Here is a 16,196-nt window from a genome sequence, read left to right on the forward strand (position 1 = left end):
TTAATTTCTTAATTAAACAAACAAACAGACTTACTGGGTGAGCAGGGTAGGCTATGACAGCTGTCATATCATACCCTGCCATGCCCAGCTGATGCAAAGAATAGAATTATCTACACAGAAGAAAGCCCTGTCTAGACTCTGCCCCAGTATGAGTTGTGTCGAGCTATTCATTAGCCTGTTTGTTTGATGAAAAAAGATTAAATGTAGTTGTAATAAATGCGTTAATAATCCATACAACTGCAGCAGTGGAGGACTATTATTCTGCTGCGTGATACTTCGGAAGAACTGATGAAGGCATGGTTTGATCTTCGGCTGACCAATCAGCAGAAAGGGGCGTTTAATTCCCGCCCATGTGTAGAAATCGAATATTCAAGCTGTTTATTCATTTTTCCACCCATGAACGAAAAACGAACATTTAAGCTGAATTTTCGTTTTTCGTAAAAAAAACAAAAAGGAGCCGTTTTCTCATTTTTCTACTTTCAATATTAAATAAAAAAACGAATGATCGAATGATACACGGATTGCTGTACCACTTAAAAATAGTTTTTAATCTCCTTTGGTAATGTCTTATCTCGTCTAGGGTGAGCCAACACCACCTCAGGTATCCTTACCAAAAAAAGAAAAAAAAAGAAAAAAACATTTGAGGTTAGAGGCTACTATACAATACATCAAGTCTTCTTGAACATCTGTAACATGTGGCTTTGCCTCTGGGGCAGAAGTATAAATGAGCAAAAACTCTTTACAATTAAGTGCAATGACCCCCCTCACCCTCCGTCTCTGATTTACACACACATGCGTGTGCAACCCAAAACAGGGCCCCAGCCGCGTGCTATGTACAGCTCCCTATTGTGCTCTCATTTCCTGAAAGGAAAAGAGGAGGCTCTCGCTCTCTCGAATGAAAAAATGACATGTGGCAAGGACTTTGCATTGACCCACGAGATCAGCGTGGGTCTGACTCAAACGTACTATTTTAACAAACCCACTGTTACAGGAAAACGGAAGATAGAAATTTAACAGAAAAAAGCATTCACCCGTTGCAAACGGCTGTATTCATTGGTCTGTCTGCCATTATGAATTATATATGTGCTCTATCTTTTTTGTTTAAAATTGGTGCAGCAAAATTGAAGTCTCTTCGTCTATTTTAAGATTTAATGGACGGTCAGACTGACAAGACAAAACACATGCGATCCCCATCCCTCCCGCCAATTATCGTCAAATAGCTGACGTCGGAGAAAAATGCCGAAAAATAGTACATTTCTGGTCAGAGCAGTCAGGCTGTTTTTGTCAAGGTCAGGCACTGTCAATAAGGAAAATATTTCACGACGAAAAATAATAGACGGTTTGAAACGATTTCGCTGTTGGAGTGGTGGGATGGGGATTTATTTTTAACCGAGCAGTGATTTGAAGTGGGGCGACTACCTCCGTTAATGACAGGCTAGTCCTCGAGAACACAGCTCCGAAACCACAGTGAGCTATAATGGAGCAGTTAGCCAGTGGTACTGGCTCATGAGAGGAGAACAGGGAGCCACTACTCACAGCGCTCACTTCATCAAAGTTACATACGGCACGGAAGAGCTTTGCGCTTTGAGGCCCCTCGACTGCCTCTTAACGCAAGGTGCTGCTGAAGGCCGTCAAACGCTGCATTACATATACTGAAATATACTTTAACAGATAGTGGAAGTGTTTTTGAGGTCAAAGGAAAGGAAAACTGACACACACTTCTCACTTTCCTTCTCTTTTATTATTTTTGGACTTTTTTTGCCGCTTTATTAGACAGAAGAGTGAAAGAGGAGCAGAAAATTATTGAGGGAAAGAGAGAGAACAGGACCAGGACAGCACAGTCGCCCCTTTTCCACCGTAAGATTGCCTGTGCTGGCTTCCACACATTTCCACACCAAAAATTAGAATTTTTTTTTCAAAATTAGATTAATTTAAAAAACTGCCTGGAAACAGGCAAAAACTTCTAGATCTGATAATAAATGTAAATATTATTTAATACAAATTTAAATAATAACAATAAAGAGGTATAAAATATTCTTTAAAATTGGCCCACCTAATGCAAAATATGTGCTACCATAAAATACAATCATATTACTCTGGGTTGTATCCCCTATAAAAGAGGCTCTGGAGCTAGCCTGTTCAATATAAAAAGAGGCTAAACGTTAGTCTAAACCCGAATTTGGAAGAATTTGGCAGTTAATTACCTTACAAACCTCAAATTGAAAGGCCTATTGTTTAAAAGCACAGCTATTTATGAATATCTTTTCAGATAATTTAATACTATTAGCATAGAAGTGCTAAAAACACTTAATAGTTCTCATACTTGGTAACTAAAAGATTAAGAAACACTTATAGCGAGTTATTCAGTGCAGCATAATCATACCTAATCAAACTCGGTTTGATATCACGCAACAGTACAACTAATTGACTGAATTACCAAGGAACATTAGGTGTAACTCTTTTAGCAAAACACAGGCTGCATCGGACTAAAATAGACCTTAATTAACTTAAAGAATTTTTTAAGAAGGTAGGGCTCAAAACGAAACTCACTCAATATCCTTCTTTTATGATGATATTTCAAGTCTGTGCTGCAGAGGGCATTTGAATATCTGCCTGCTGTCATATTGAATGGTAATGCACATTACTTATGGAACACAGCACCATGTCCCAGTTCTCAACTATATCAGCAATGGCCACTGAGGAGACATGTCAAAGGAAACACGGCTTCATTCCCTGAGGTCAACTGGTGAACTCTTATTTTACATCATTTTTAAACAATTATGAAATGCCCTGACAAATTTAATATCGGAGGACTTTTAAAATAAACATCTCAACACTAAATTTTGCCACTAATTCACAGCAAAATCTTTTTACTCTTAAGTGTCCAATGATATGACAGATGTGTCATATTTGCTGTAACCTACCAGTTGAGAACCAGTGATCTATTTAAAAAATAAATAAATAAATTAGATTTAGCCAAGTATAAAAATGACTGGACACAATAATAGAGCTGTAGTCATTCTACATGATATTGTTAATGATTTCCACAGCATCCTTTTAAAAGGAAAACTTGTTTACAACTTAAGAGTAACCAAAAAAAAGAAAAAAAAAAAAAAAACTCTCTGTCTTTGAGATGTTAAACTCTGGCTCGGCCCAGAACAAACAGACTTACCTGGCACCATGGAGCGAAAACATCATTAAGATTTCGCTCTCATCCGAAGAACGGAAATAAAAGAGTGGGACAGCAAACAGAGAGAACTTATCAAAACTGTCTGATCTGATTAGATGCTGACAAAATATGGAGGCTTTGTACAACACAAGCAGACCTCAAGTAACAAGAAAAACAATCCGTCACGTAATAAGCACTGTTGTGAAATCAGGTGGGCTTTTTAGCCAGTCGAGACTATAGTCAGACCAGAGAGGGCCATCTTACACCAGATCTGTGTGTCGAGTTAAGCAAACAGGCTTTTTCCACCTATTCCTTTCAAGGAAAGTTGTGAGATTAATTGGTGTGAGCATGATAGAGTCATATTCGCTGTGTAAAGCCATGAGAGGGTAGAGGGTAGTTTAACAGTAGTGCTCTCTGGCCACTGGCTGAGCAGCTTTGTCACACTGCATTAATTAAACAACTGAAACCATCACTGATTTTCTCCTCCCTAAATATCACAATATCAAAAATATCATCACATCTCCCAACTCTCATTGCATTTCACCTGTATTAGTACTAAAATAGACTAAAAGCCAAAAGTATGTTGACACAGGGTCATAAAATCAAGCATACAGCCATGTGATTGCCTAATACGATCACTTTTAGAAGGTGCATCTTTTCTGTTCTATAGCATGTGTTACTTCTATCTTACTACTGATCATGTATTTTTACTATAACACCGTGTCCTAACTACACGCGCCGCAACACGCGATAAAAGGTATCTTTTCCATGTTAATCGGAGTTTTTGTCCTAACTAGCCGCAACGGCAACACGTGAAATTTGTAATTTAGAAACGGTTTCTATTTCCGCGACGTCGTGGCTGGAACAACAACATACAAATTATATAACAGTAGATAATAACAGGTGATTGTGCTTTATTCAAAGTTAAATGTGTCTAATATGAGTTTAAATACAATTTTGACCTTATAGCCATACTGAAAGCAACAACAGATAGTTTACCTCAGATCTTGAAAATAAATTAAAGCAAAGATGTCCGTTAAAACTGTGAACTCACTGCGAACCAACGAGTGTATTCCATAACAAAGATGTTATCAGTCACTCAGTATGTACATTTAATGATGTTAAAAGCTTTAATATTTATTAAGAGTGCTCCGATCAGGATTTTTGAGGCTGATCACCGATCGCCGATCACAGAAAGCAGTATCTGCCGATACCGACCACCGATACAGATCTTTTTAAAGCCTTCTTTTTTATCATTTATAACTATTTATAGTTATACTCCAATCGGGATTTTTAGACATTTATTCAGGGCCTGAATTTCATTTTTGGAAATGGGGGGAATTCCTATCTTAGGTGACTCTTGTGAGAGGGGAAGCAGCACGGACTGTGCTTTCACACAGGAGTCCGCTACTGATCCGTGGCTGTTTACCACAAACACAACATTTATCCATTATTTTGATTTCAAATCCAAACATTGTCACTGAAAATGCTTTTTCAGCATTGCAATTCTTTTTTTACACAGTACTGTAATACAATTTTTTTTCCCTCGATATTCCAATATTCCACCATACAATAGTCTAATGCAAACCAGTTATACAGCAAGTGTGTCTTGTCTTCATCATGTTTTGGGAATTAATTATTAATTGTACAAAAACTCAAAGCCCGAGGCAAATTATTGATTTTAAAATATAGGGTCAGGTCCATGTATTGTTTTCTGGCTTCAAATGTTTTTTTAAAAAATAAATAAATAAAAATTAGATACATTCTAAAACAGTTTCTAAGATCTATTTTCTACACCACTACCATCACCAGATGGAACTGCAAAAATCATACCTGTTTTCAAACAGGTTTCCCTGAACACTCCCCCCATTTGCAATTGGTTGGTCAAACAAATAGTCCCACCCCTAAACTCACATTGGTTCAGCCAATGCTGCTGTTGTTGGGCAGATTGAGGTGCACAAACAAACAGAAAAATGTTTTCATAGCGCCTCAGAGCCACACTGTTTACATTTTTCAAGGGAAACAACACACAAATAGCTGTTCTGGGGAAAAAGTAAGTGTATAAAATGACACACATCGCCACAGTTTAAGACAATAAATACAAGTAAACCATTTAGGAAGGTGACTCACCTCTGCTTGGAAGCCCTTCAGCAAAGGAGCTATCTGTTTACGCAAATCCTGAAAGACAAAAAAAAAAAACGAAGTTGAACTATTATTTCACTATATTAGATTCTGAGGCGTGTTTGAAATGAATAGACAGCAGGTTTATTTTCCATGTAGCATGTGTGGAACTCAGGATATTGAGAGCAGACAATGCCAGGCATCTGATCACAGACGGAGAAAAATAACTGGGGAAATAATACACAAAATGTATTCAAATGGATATCTTAATTTATCAAATGCCCAGGGCTGATTTTGTTGTCTTCAAAAGAGGAAAAAGCACACAGCCAATGCACGCACATGTGTAAGCACACGCACAAATGCTCTCTAACACAAAAGAGTATCACCTTGTGCTGCTCCTGACTATGGGCAAAGGACCGTGTGTATGTGTGCATTCGTACTCTCTCTCTCGCTCTCTCCTGATATGCCCTCGTTTTTTCCCTTGCACAAGTTCTCCATGACTCAGTCCCCTTTACTGCAAAAGCTGCTCATGCAAAAACAGCGAGAACAAAAAGCAAAGTGCAGAGCCACATGTATGCATATGTTCACTATTGCCATACAGTTGATGCGAAAGATGACAATTAGTTCTCAAGAAAGATTTACAACTGTAATCTATTACTACATCTTGTCATAAAGTTACAGATTGCAGATTACAGTTGCTCTGAGTGATATGAAATTTTCATTTAAAAAGAATCATAAAGAGTAACAAAAAAAATCTCCTCATGGAAAACAAACCGTGTCTTTGTTTCGAGTTCGGATGGCAGCGCACCTCCCTCCTCTTGCGGGCCCTTACAGCAGAGTAATTTTGATGCCGTGGTATTAAAGTATATCAGATTAAGATGAACATCAATGCCTCTTTCATTTGAACATAGGGTGGGTGTTTCAACATGAAATGACATTACACACGGCTGTGAATAAATCTCCGGGCCGGACAAAAAGCCCTCACATTAAAAGTCAGTATAGGAATGCCTACCACGCACAAACACATTACTGAGCGCTGGGGCCGAATAAAACGGCGCCCTGAGTGCTGTAATCGCCAGGACGCAGGCCATTACGCCACTGCGGCATAAAGATATACACATCATTACCGAAGCCACTCACATTTCATTAGCAGTGTAGGAGTCACCATAGCCAATATATTTAATATAATGGGCAAGACAGAATTGGATTTTACAGGAAAAGTAGCAAAAAATCCACCTCTTCAGTCCATCCACTCCAAACTTTCTTTATGGTTTCGTCAAGTGTTGAGTAATGATCAGAATATCAGACAAAGATAATTAATCTGAAAATAAAATTAGTAAATATTTTACTAATACACTTTGGATACACTTGTCTAAATTTAGGTTTGCACGATCTTAATAATATTTTAATCTAAAGATTGCTGCTTAAATATCTCAAAATTAGTTTTGTAAGCAAATATAAATTCTATACTAAATTTCTTTAGAATATTAACATCTTAATTGAATATTTATATTATATTTATTTACATATATATATATATATATATGGGTAGTTGACAAATAGGCAGTAAAAAATGCTTATTTTGTAAAAGACAATTTTTGAAGAAGAAATGCATATACTTATGTAGATTTATCTTCATTGTTAGAGACTTATTTTCATATAGTGTTATTTATTAAATATGAAATTATAATTAACAATTTTTTCCCTTTGACTTGTTGGACAATTTCAAGACAAACTTTGACAACAAGACAAACTTTGCTGTCATCCATTCAAAACTGCTGAAAATTCTACCATTTTAAGATGAGTGATATTTATATCTCCCCTACTCTAACACTCAACTGTTTTATTTAAGATATTTTGAGATAAAAAAACCAAATCTGTGGTTCTATTATGTGTCACACCATAGGACATAACGTCACACAAAAGGACAGAAATGGTAGTTAATAAAGTATTTCTATTTAATTTTGAACATGTCAAAGGAGAAAGAAAATAAATTTTGATACAAACAATGTCAACATGTTTTTTAAACAAAAAATAATGTTTTAATCAACAAAATTCAGTCTCTTAGTCAATCAGCATGTTACTGAATCTCTTCTAGCCCCCCGCTGCATGTGCGGCACAGCTAAGTATGATTGATATTCAAACTATATTCATTAAGATGTGAAAGAATTATTTAAACTATATGGCTACTCTTTTTAATGCATCATTCTCTTAGGATCCCCTCCCTTCTGGTGGATCCCTGTTAATTTTCTGTCTATATTTCTGTGTCCTCTCTTTTCCACTAATTTCTCTCCCTCAATTCTTTCTTTTTCAAAAAGAAAGTATCACATTTTATACTTATTTTCATGACACTTTATAACAGTACAAGTTTTCTGCAAAGACATCAGAAAATAGTTTAATGTAATTATTGCATTTAAGAACATTGAAAATGATTAAAAAAAAAGAATAGAAAGGAGTTAAACAAATCTTATTTAATTATTTAAAATGCTTTTTAAAGAGACCTTGTCCTCTGGTGTGACAACTTTGTCCTGTGGTGTGACAGTACAGGCGTCACACCGGTGGACATTATCTGTCACACCAAAGGACGTTTCAGCCTTTTGTGTCAATTAATGACCTTGCTATTCCGAGCTAACTTGTCTTTAGCAGTTAGCAAGAAACATTTGCATAATTTTCCATGATTATGTAGTAAAAAGTAAAAAAATGTAATTTAGGGGTGTCACACCAAAGGACAACAAAACTTAACACTTTTGTAGCGGTTCCAAAAAAGTTAAATATTTGAACAATTCTGAGACAAAAATTGACCATGTGCACGTCATGGGCTTGACAGGGGGCTTCAGTAACACAACCATGAATGGGATCCTTCAACTAATTAAAATGTTCTCTGGAATTGGCCGATTTAAATCAGGATATGGTGTCACACCAGAGGACATGGTTTTCAGAGACAAAATGTATCAAATTCCTACGTTTTCAGAAATATATGGATGAAAAAACTGATTGCCATTTACTAAAATAGACACATGTACAATTATGCCGGAGGTATTTATTAACATTTTTATGTTTTTCTTTTTAATTTGTAAAAGTTGTCATTTATTGAACCATGCTTGAGACAGTCACACCATAGGACAATTTTGAGATTTGGCTCAAAATTTTAAAATTAAATTACAAATAACACTGCAGATTTTATAACAACAGGTCCATGTAAGACAAAGAAACATTTAAGGATTTACTGCATTTTAAATAACGACAATATTAATTATATTAATTTTTATCTTGTGGGACAGTGAAAACGCCATGTCACGTCAACAAACTTTACTAATTGCTCTGAAATTAGTCTGAAAAGTCATTTAGTTACTCAATAAGTTACTTAATTATTCAAATCGCTAATTAGGCTACACCTTAAAATCCCTATAAACCTTAAAGCATAGACAATAAAAATTAAACTCTTTATTCTTTCAATTTGAGACAAACATAGAATAGTTTAACCTTTTAGATTTAAAACAACTGTAATACTTAAACACTTTTATAAAAAAATTTAACCTTCTTTGGTTAACAAATAGAAATACTCTGCAAAATATCTGAATAACAAAAGAGCTTAAAGGGGTCATATGATGCGATTTTAATTTTTCCTCTCTTTGGAGTGTTACAAGCTCTTGGTGCATAAAGAAGATCTGTAAAGTTGCAAAGACTAAAGTCTCAAATCCAAAGAGATATTCTTTATAAAAGTTCAGAGTCAGCCACACCTACCTAAAACGGCTCGTTCTAACACGCCCCCACATATCTACCTCACTATGTGGGAAGATTTGCATAACGCCGCCCAAATGTTCACGCAAAGAAAGAAGGCGTAACTTTTAGTCTCACTGTAGTTTTGTTGACGCTGCAGCCATTGCATTTAAGAACATTGAAAATGATTAAAAAAAAAGAATAGAAAGGAGTTAAACAAATCTTATTTAATTATTTAAAATGCTTTTTAAAGAGACCTTGTCCTCTGGTGTGACATCTTTGTCCTGTGGTGTGACAGTACAGGCGTCACACCGGAGGACATTATCTGTCACACCACAGGACGTTTCAGCCATTTTCTGTCATTAATGGTTAGCAAGACACATTTGCCTAATTTTCCATGATTATGTAGTTTAACATGCAGTTTTTAATTAAAAAATATAATTTAGGGGTGTCACACCAAAGGACAATAAAACGTAACACTTTTGTAGTGGTTCCAAAAAAGTTAAATATTTGAACAATTCGGAGACAGAAATTGAGCATGTGCACATGTCATGGGCTTCACAGGGGCCTTCAGTAACATGATCATGAATGGGGTCCTTCAACTAATTGAAGTAATACAAATAAAACTAAAAGTTTTCTCTGGAATTGGCCGATTTAAAATCAGGATATGGTGTCACACCAGAGGACATGGTTTTCAGAGACAAAATGTATCAAATTCCTACGTTTTCAGAAATATATGGATGAAAAAACTGATTGCCATTTACTAAAATAGACACATGTACAATTATGCCGGAGGTATTTATTAACATTTTTATGTTTTTCTTTTTAATTTGTAAAAGTTGTCATTTATTGAACCATGCTTGAGACAGTCACACCATAGGACAATTTTGAGATTTGGCTCAAAATTTTAAAATTAAATTACAAATAACACTGCAGATTTTATAACAACAGGTCCATGTAAGACAAAGAAACATTTAAGGATTTACTGCATTTTAAATAACGACAATATTAATTATATTAATTTTTATCTTGTGGGACAGTGAAAACGCCATGTCACGTCAACAAACTTTACTAATTGCTCTGAAATTAGTCTGAAAAGTCATTTAGTTACTCAATAAGTTACTTAATTATTCAAATCGCTAATTAGGCTACACCTTAAAATCCCTATAAACCTTAAAGCATAGACAATAAAAATTAAACTCTTTATTCTTTCAATTTGAGACAAACATAGAATAGTTTAACCTTTTAGATTTAAAACAACTGTAATACTTAAACACTTTTATAAAAAAATTTAACCTTCTTTGGTTAACAAATAGAAATACTCTGCAAAATATCTGAATAACAAAAGAGCTTAAAGGGGTCATATGATGCGATTTTAATTTTTCCTCTCTTTGGAGTGTTACAAGCTCTTGGTGCATAAAGAAGATCTGTAAAGTTGCAAAGACTAAAGTCTCAAATCCAAAGAGATATTCTTTATAAAAGTTCAGAGTCAGCCACACCTACCTAAAACGGCTCGTTCAGGAAAAGCCCAACTAGTAAAATCCGTACAGGTTTATTTAAAAATAACACATTAACTAATGTAGGTAAGAATAAATTACAGAAATTATCTCCTCCACTGAATAAAGCCGCATCAGATCGCGCTGTTCTTCTGAGGTAAATTCCGGCTTATTCCTCATAGCAGGTCTTCTTTCAAAAACGATAAAAATTAGATGAATCTTGATTTTTTTTTATCATTTTTTGTATCTAGGTGAGGGCATTTGCGCGCAGGTGACTGCATATAATAAACTCAGATACGGGAAAGACTGTACCTCGCTTTAGTTTCATACATATTACATAATCAGAGGATATTCGTTTTCGATTTGAATTCATTCATTTAAAAGTAGACACTTCAAGCTTTCTATAGACATACTGTATTTCTCATGTCTGTATGTCAAGTATTCGCTGAGTTTGTGATGGGTAGAAAGTTGCTCATGGAGACCTAGACGGCAGAAAGCGCACCGTTTGTTTTGTTTATTTTACAAAAGCACAATGTTTTGTTGTTATTGTCAGTGTACACAAATAAAAGTAGGTCCTTTTTTAGATTCAATTGATTTTAGTCTTATCTGTATCCGAGTATTTAAGGTTTCTCTGTGAATCAGGAAAAACTGAAAGAGAACGCGCCGGCGCGCAGAGGGTTAAAGATGCTGCATTCAATTTTATCTTTAGACTGTAAATTCAAATTCAATATTGATTTTAGAACTGTTGAAATTATTTACAGTATGTAACGCAAGTACTTTATAAGTAACTGTAATTAAATTACCTAAAAATGAACAGTAATCCCTTACTTTACTTTTTCCATGGATAAGTAATTACAGTAACGCGTTACACCCAACACTGTGTATATATATATATATATATAATTTAGAATAGAAACTAAAGAAACTATAGAAACTTTATAGAAACTAAAAAATGTATATATCAGTTAAAACACAAGGTGTGAAAACAAAACAAAAAGGTGCTACTTTCTGTTAAACAACAACAAAAAAATGTAAGATAATAGTCTAACTTAAACGTGCGTTATTTAATAGTTTTGATGGCTTTACCTTTATTCTAAAATAATACATGTAGAAAATTCAAAACAAAATAAATGTGTCCTAACATTTGACTGTTATGGTTTTCATAAAAATATTATGCAAATTGAGTGAATATTATGTAAATGTTACTCAAATAAGAAGGGGTGTTCACTTTTATTTGTTACCCACTAAATAATGTACCCAAAAAATACTTTTTTTTTCACTAAAAGTTTAGGATTTTATAAAAATTATTGTGCACTCATGATTTTTCTAGAGTAACTTTTGCTACTGAATTATCCATTAACCTAGTTTATAATAGTATTTTTGTCATAGATTTTGATTATATTTTTTTGTTTGTTATTTTTTCTTTATAATGAAGCTGTCTATATTTAGTAGATTGTGTGTAACATACAAAAGAGTGATGATCGACCTACACATTGAGGTATAGAAATTCTACACTCATTTAAAAAAAACTGCGCTGGTATCGGATCGATATCGGTATCGGCAGATACTCAGATTTTTTGGTATCGGATCAGTATCGGTTCTGAAAAAGTGGTATCGAGCCATCCCTACAAATAAGCATTTTTACAAAGTTGGGTACATACCATTCACTGTAATCTACATTTTGTGAAAATTTGGGCTTCTGTACAAAACTAGTGACTAACAACAGTATAAATACTAAATCTTTACCTGTCAATAAATACAGTCACGGAACAAAAAAAAAAACAGGTTAACCACCAATATTAAGCATTGTATACACACAACATGTCTGCCAGGTTGAACGCAATGAGCAGGTAACACAATGACAAGGCAAGACTGCTGCGAACAGCTGATGTCTGCATGTCTCACTCATGTTTGCAGAGAAAGAGCGCTGGCAGAGAGCAGACAGAAGTGGTGGAGGGTAGCTTTGACCCCACTGCACTCTTCATCTTCCCAGAGCGAGCAGCTGGGCCTCCGTTCCCGCTCTCCCGCCCGCACTGGCTACTGTACAGATGACATTTATGTAAGTGCCGCACCAGAGGGGCCCACGTGACCAGGAGGAAACATCTCTCAACATCTGGTTTCAACATAATATTTGAGGCCTGGCCAAGAGAGTTCCCCTGCCCACTTTGAGCAGTACTCTCGTACTCCATCTTTCTCTGCAGATGCAATCTGCCCGCATTCGTATGTAAAGACAGCAGTGCATAAAAGTACATTTATATTGTTTGCGAATGGATAAAAAGCTCGCAATAAAAGTAAATCTCCAGGAACCGGGCCAAGTTTGAGCATGTGCAAGTCGTTGTTAAATCCAGAGGGGTCTGAAGACGGAAACGCAATCTGTTGGAATACTGCGGCACGGAAAGAGACAGTGAGGTCAAAACGTGACATGACAGAAGCTTAACAGTTGAACGAGCAAAACCGATGCAGGCAAAATGCACCTCATGGATGACTGACACGGGAAATTATAGTCACTCTCAAGCTATGAATCAAATATTTGGTCATTGTGAGATTATCAGCATCAGCTGATATCATGCACAATTTCGGATCTGGAATAATTTTAGTCATTTGAGTAAATATTGATACATACATCCTAATTGCTACAATTACATTGATTACAGTGTCATAAGATAATACAGTCAGAAATTAACTTAAGAGGAAATATTTGCCCCTTGAACTGATTTTAAGGGGCATTTTAACCTCTATCAGCACAGTTTCAATCAAAAGTCACTTCATATTAGTTTTATATTTAACACTTGACTCAATTATAGATATCTGGCAACTAAAGGTCAATCATTTAAACAGAATATATGAAATATCAACAAATTTAAATAATAAATTATTAAAATAAATTTAACAGAAAGTACAATACATTGTAAACATAATAAAATTCAATTCAATTCAATAAAAAGTTCTGGTTAATTTCTCATCATGATTAGCATTATAGATTAAGTACTTATAGCAATAATATCAATATCAGTCATTAGAAAAAAAGAAAAGGCTAAAAAGAAAATCAAATTAATTAAAATTCAAATAAAAATTAATTTGTTAATTACTAAATCGGTCAACGACTGGAAAGTTACCTACAACACAGAGAAACAGACCTTTATATTTTGTGCAATAATGTCTTTTTACCCTCCAAAGCAATGATCACATCCTCTAGGGGGCTTTGTGTGAGACGCTGCAGCCAATCACCCAGCAGAAACACATTCTTACTGTGTCCCCACATCCAAAGCCACCTAAAGTCCCTGAAAGCTGTCCCCTGCATCTTTAAACCCGCCAGTTTGGCAGATTACACAGCTGCATGGGCCAGCCTGGTAAATTATTTACCATCAACGCGAGCCTTTCCCTCCTCCCACTCGCTCCATTATATAGTGCATCTCATGCCAACTGGTCCTGGCACGCTAGCATCTGGCACTAGGGTGGCATTGCCTTAGTGGAGCCAATCCAGGCCTGTTTTAAGCTGCTGGTGTCTACCGTAATACCATCTAAGCTCGGTAGGTACGGTGATCAACAGATAGGTTTAATCGTATCTGATTGACCGAGAGAATATACACGGGGCAGATTGTGGAAAATGATGGACACCCATAATTTTCCTAAATACTCCTTATGTATATTCTTTCTAGACAGATGCGGGTCAAAATCTGTTTTCACAGACATTCATGTTCAGGGTTTCTGCAGACTTGAACAAGTTAAATTTAAGACTTTTTAAGACCTTTTTAATACCACCTTATATGAAATGTAAGACCTAAACCTGTAATCGAAATACACATTTTATTACATACATATATGTAATATTTAATGTGTATAAATTAAAAAGAAAACAAAATATCAATGCTGTAATAAATGGTATTTATTACTATGATATACAGTGAACTTTTAATGTCAGCAGACAATATTCCATACAAAATATCCCTGCAAAATAACTGCATCACTGAGATTTTTGGTGGAGTAAACAATGTGCTCTCACGCTCATTTGTTCTGAGGTCTCGAGACAAACAGAGTGAGCTTCAGCGCGAGCTTGTATTCTGTATTCTGCTAACTTGCTGCAATTCTCTCTGATGACGCAGTAACTTACCGCGGGGAAGAAAACATCTTCGGTCTGTCCAATGATTGTAAAGTCATTAGGTCCGTCAAACTGAAGATATTTTAGCGGTAATGAGACCAAAAACATTTAAGATCCATCGAATCCGAATTTAAGACATTTTAAGACTTTTTAAGGCCTTATATTAGGAAAACGTTATTTGAGACATTTGAAGACTTTTTAAGGACCCGCGGACACCCTGATGTTGCTTCTGCATAGAATGGAAATATTTTAAGCTGACTTAACTGCAAGATTTTTCCACATTGATTCCTGTGGAAAATTAGTGAAATAATGAATTTGAATTGAGTTGAAGCTGAGACTATTTTAGTTTCTCAATATGAACAGAAAGAAAGAATTTATATATGGTAAAATTAGTTAAATAAAGCTGAGAATACATTATTTTGGGTGCTAAAAACATGATTTTACAACATATTTAAAAAATAAACTTGTTTGTAATGTCATAAATAACAGGCACTCAAATTTGTCTTGATTTCTACTGTATTTTTGTGCGGCAGATTCTTAAATCCAGCACTTTCAGTAAGATTGAAGCTTCAGTATTATATTTTATACAACAGCAATGAAATAATGTTCAGCTCAGTGAATCTAGTTTTATGTTTTGGATTCTCCTGGAAAATGGCTACCGGCTTGTTCTGCGAGTCGTAAATCTAAAAAAATCCAGCGCTGGAAACGGTGGAAACAGGAAAGCACATGGTATCGTCTGTCCACTGGATGTCTTCTCTTGTCTTTCGCTGCCTTCTGGATGTAGAATCTCCATTCAACAAAGTCCAGGAGCATCACCCCGCTCGTTATTCAAAACTACACGGACACACACACACACACACACACACACAGAGAGCAGAGAGCAGCCATGATGGATGAGAGCAGAGTTACACTGTTAAGAGAAAGGCCGTTGTGCCTCCATTATAGAGGAACACACACACTTCCAAACATTCTACAGCAAACAGAACTGTGGCATTTTACTGAAGGTGGCTGATACCAAAGTGCACCGTCAGCTTTTGTGCAAGAATCTGTAATATCAGATGTTTCCCAGGTTCTTCGTGTAAAAAGGTAAAAGAAAGGTACTTGCATACTTAGCATTAATGATTTAAACAAACCTATAAGAATCCACGATTATTATTTAGTGCATCTGTGCTTACCTATTGCTCCCAAGTGTGTGTGTGTGTGTGTGTGTGTGTTTGCATTTGTGTGCGCAGCTGTGCACGCATATCTGCGCGTGGGCGTGTCAGTGTCCCCTATTCTGTGCTCCCACACCCTTAAGGTCACAGTCAATTAAAGCAGAAGTAGAACAGACCCCATCGCATTCAGACCAATTTCAGCTCCACCTTAAACCTTACACTCTCTCTTAACCACACATAAACACGAGAGGGAACCGTGCGCGGTGTAAGCGTATAAATAAGAGTTGTTACAGTAAATAATACACACCACAAACATCACAAATACTTTCACAATCTTACTCTAAACAAAGCAGAAATTGGCTTAAACAATAGGTTTAAAAATAATAATATAATATATATGATATAATATATGATATAATATAATATAAAGTTATTTT

General features: G+C 35.5%; 1 protein-coding gene across 1 annotated transcript in view; it reads right to left on the bottom strand.

Annotated features, from left to right (window-relative positions):
• Positions 1-16,196, bottom strand: part of LOC107686135 (homeobox protein cut-like 1) — a 150,420-nt gene that overhangs the window by 72,868 nt on the left and 61,356 nt on the right. Inside the window, exon 3 of the mRNA XM_016482994.1 lies at positions 5,300-5,347. Coding sequence (XP_016338480.1) covers positions 5,300-5,347 — 48 coding nt within the window. The remainder of the gene's footprint in view (positions 1-5,299; positions 5,348-16,196) is intronic.

The sequence above is a fragment of the Sinocyclocheilus anshuiensis genome, unplaced genomic scaffold, assembly GCF_001515605.1.
Source record: "Sinocyclocheilus anshuiensis isolate Anshui unplaced genomic scaffold, SAMN03320099.WGS_v1.1 scaffold437, whole genome shotgun sequence".
Taxonomy (NCBI): Eukaryota; Metazoa; Chordata; class Actinopteri; order Cypriniformes; family Cyprinidae; genus Sinocyclocheilus; species Sinocyclocheilus anshuiensis.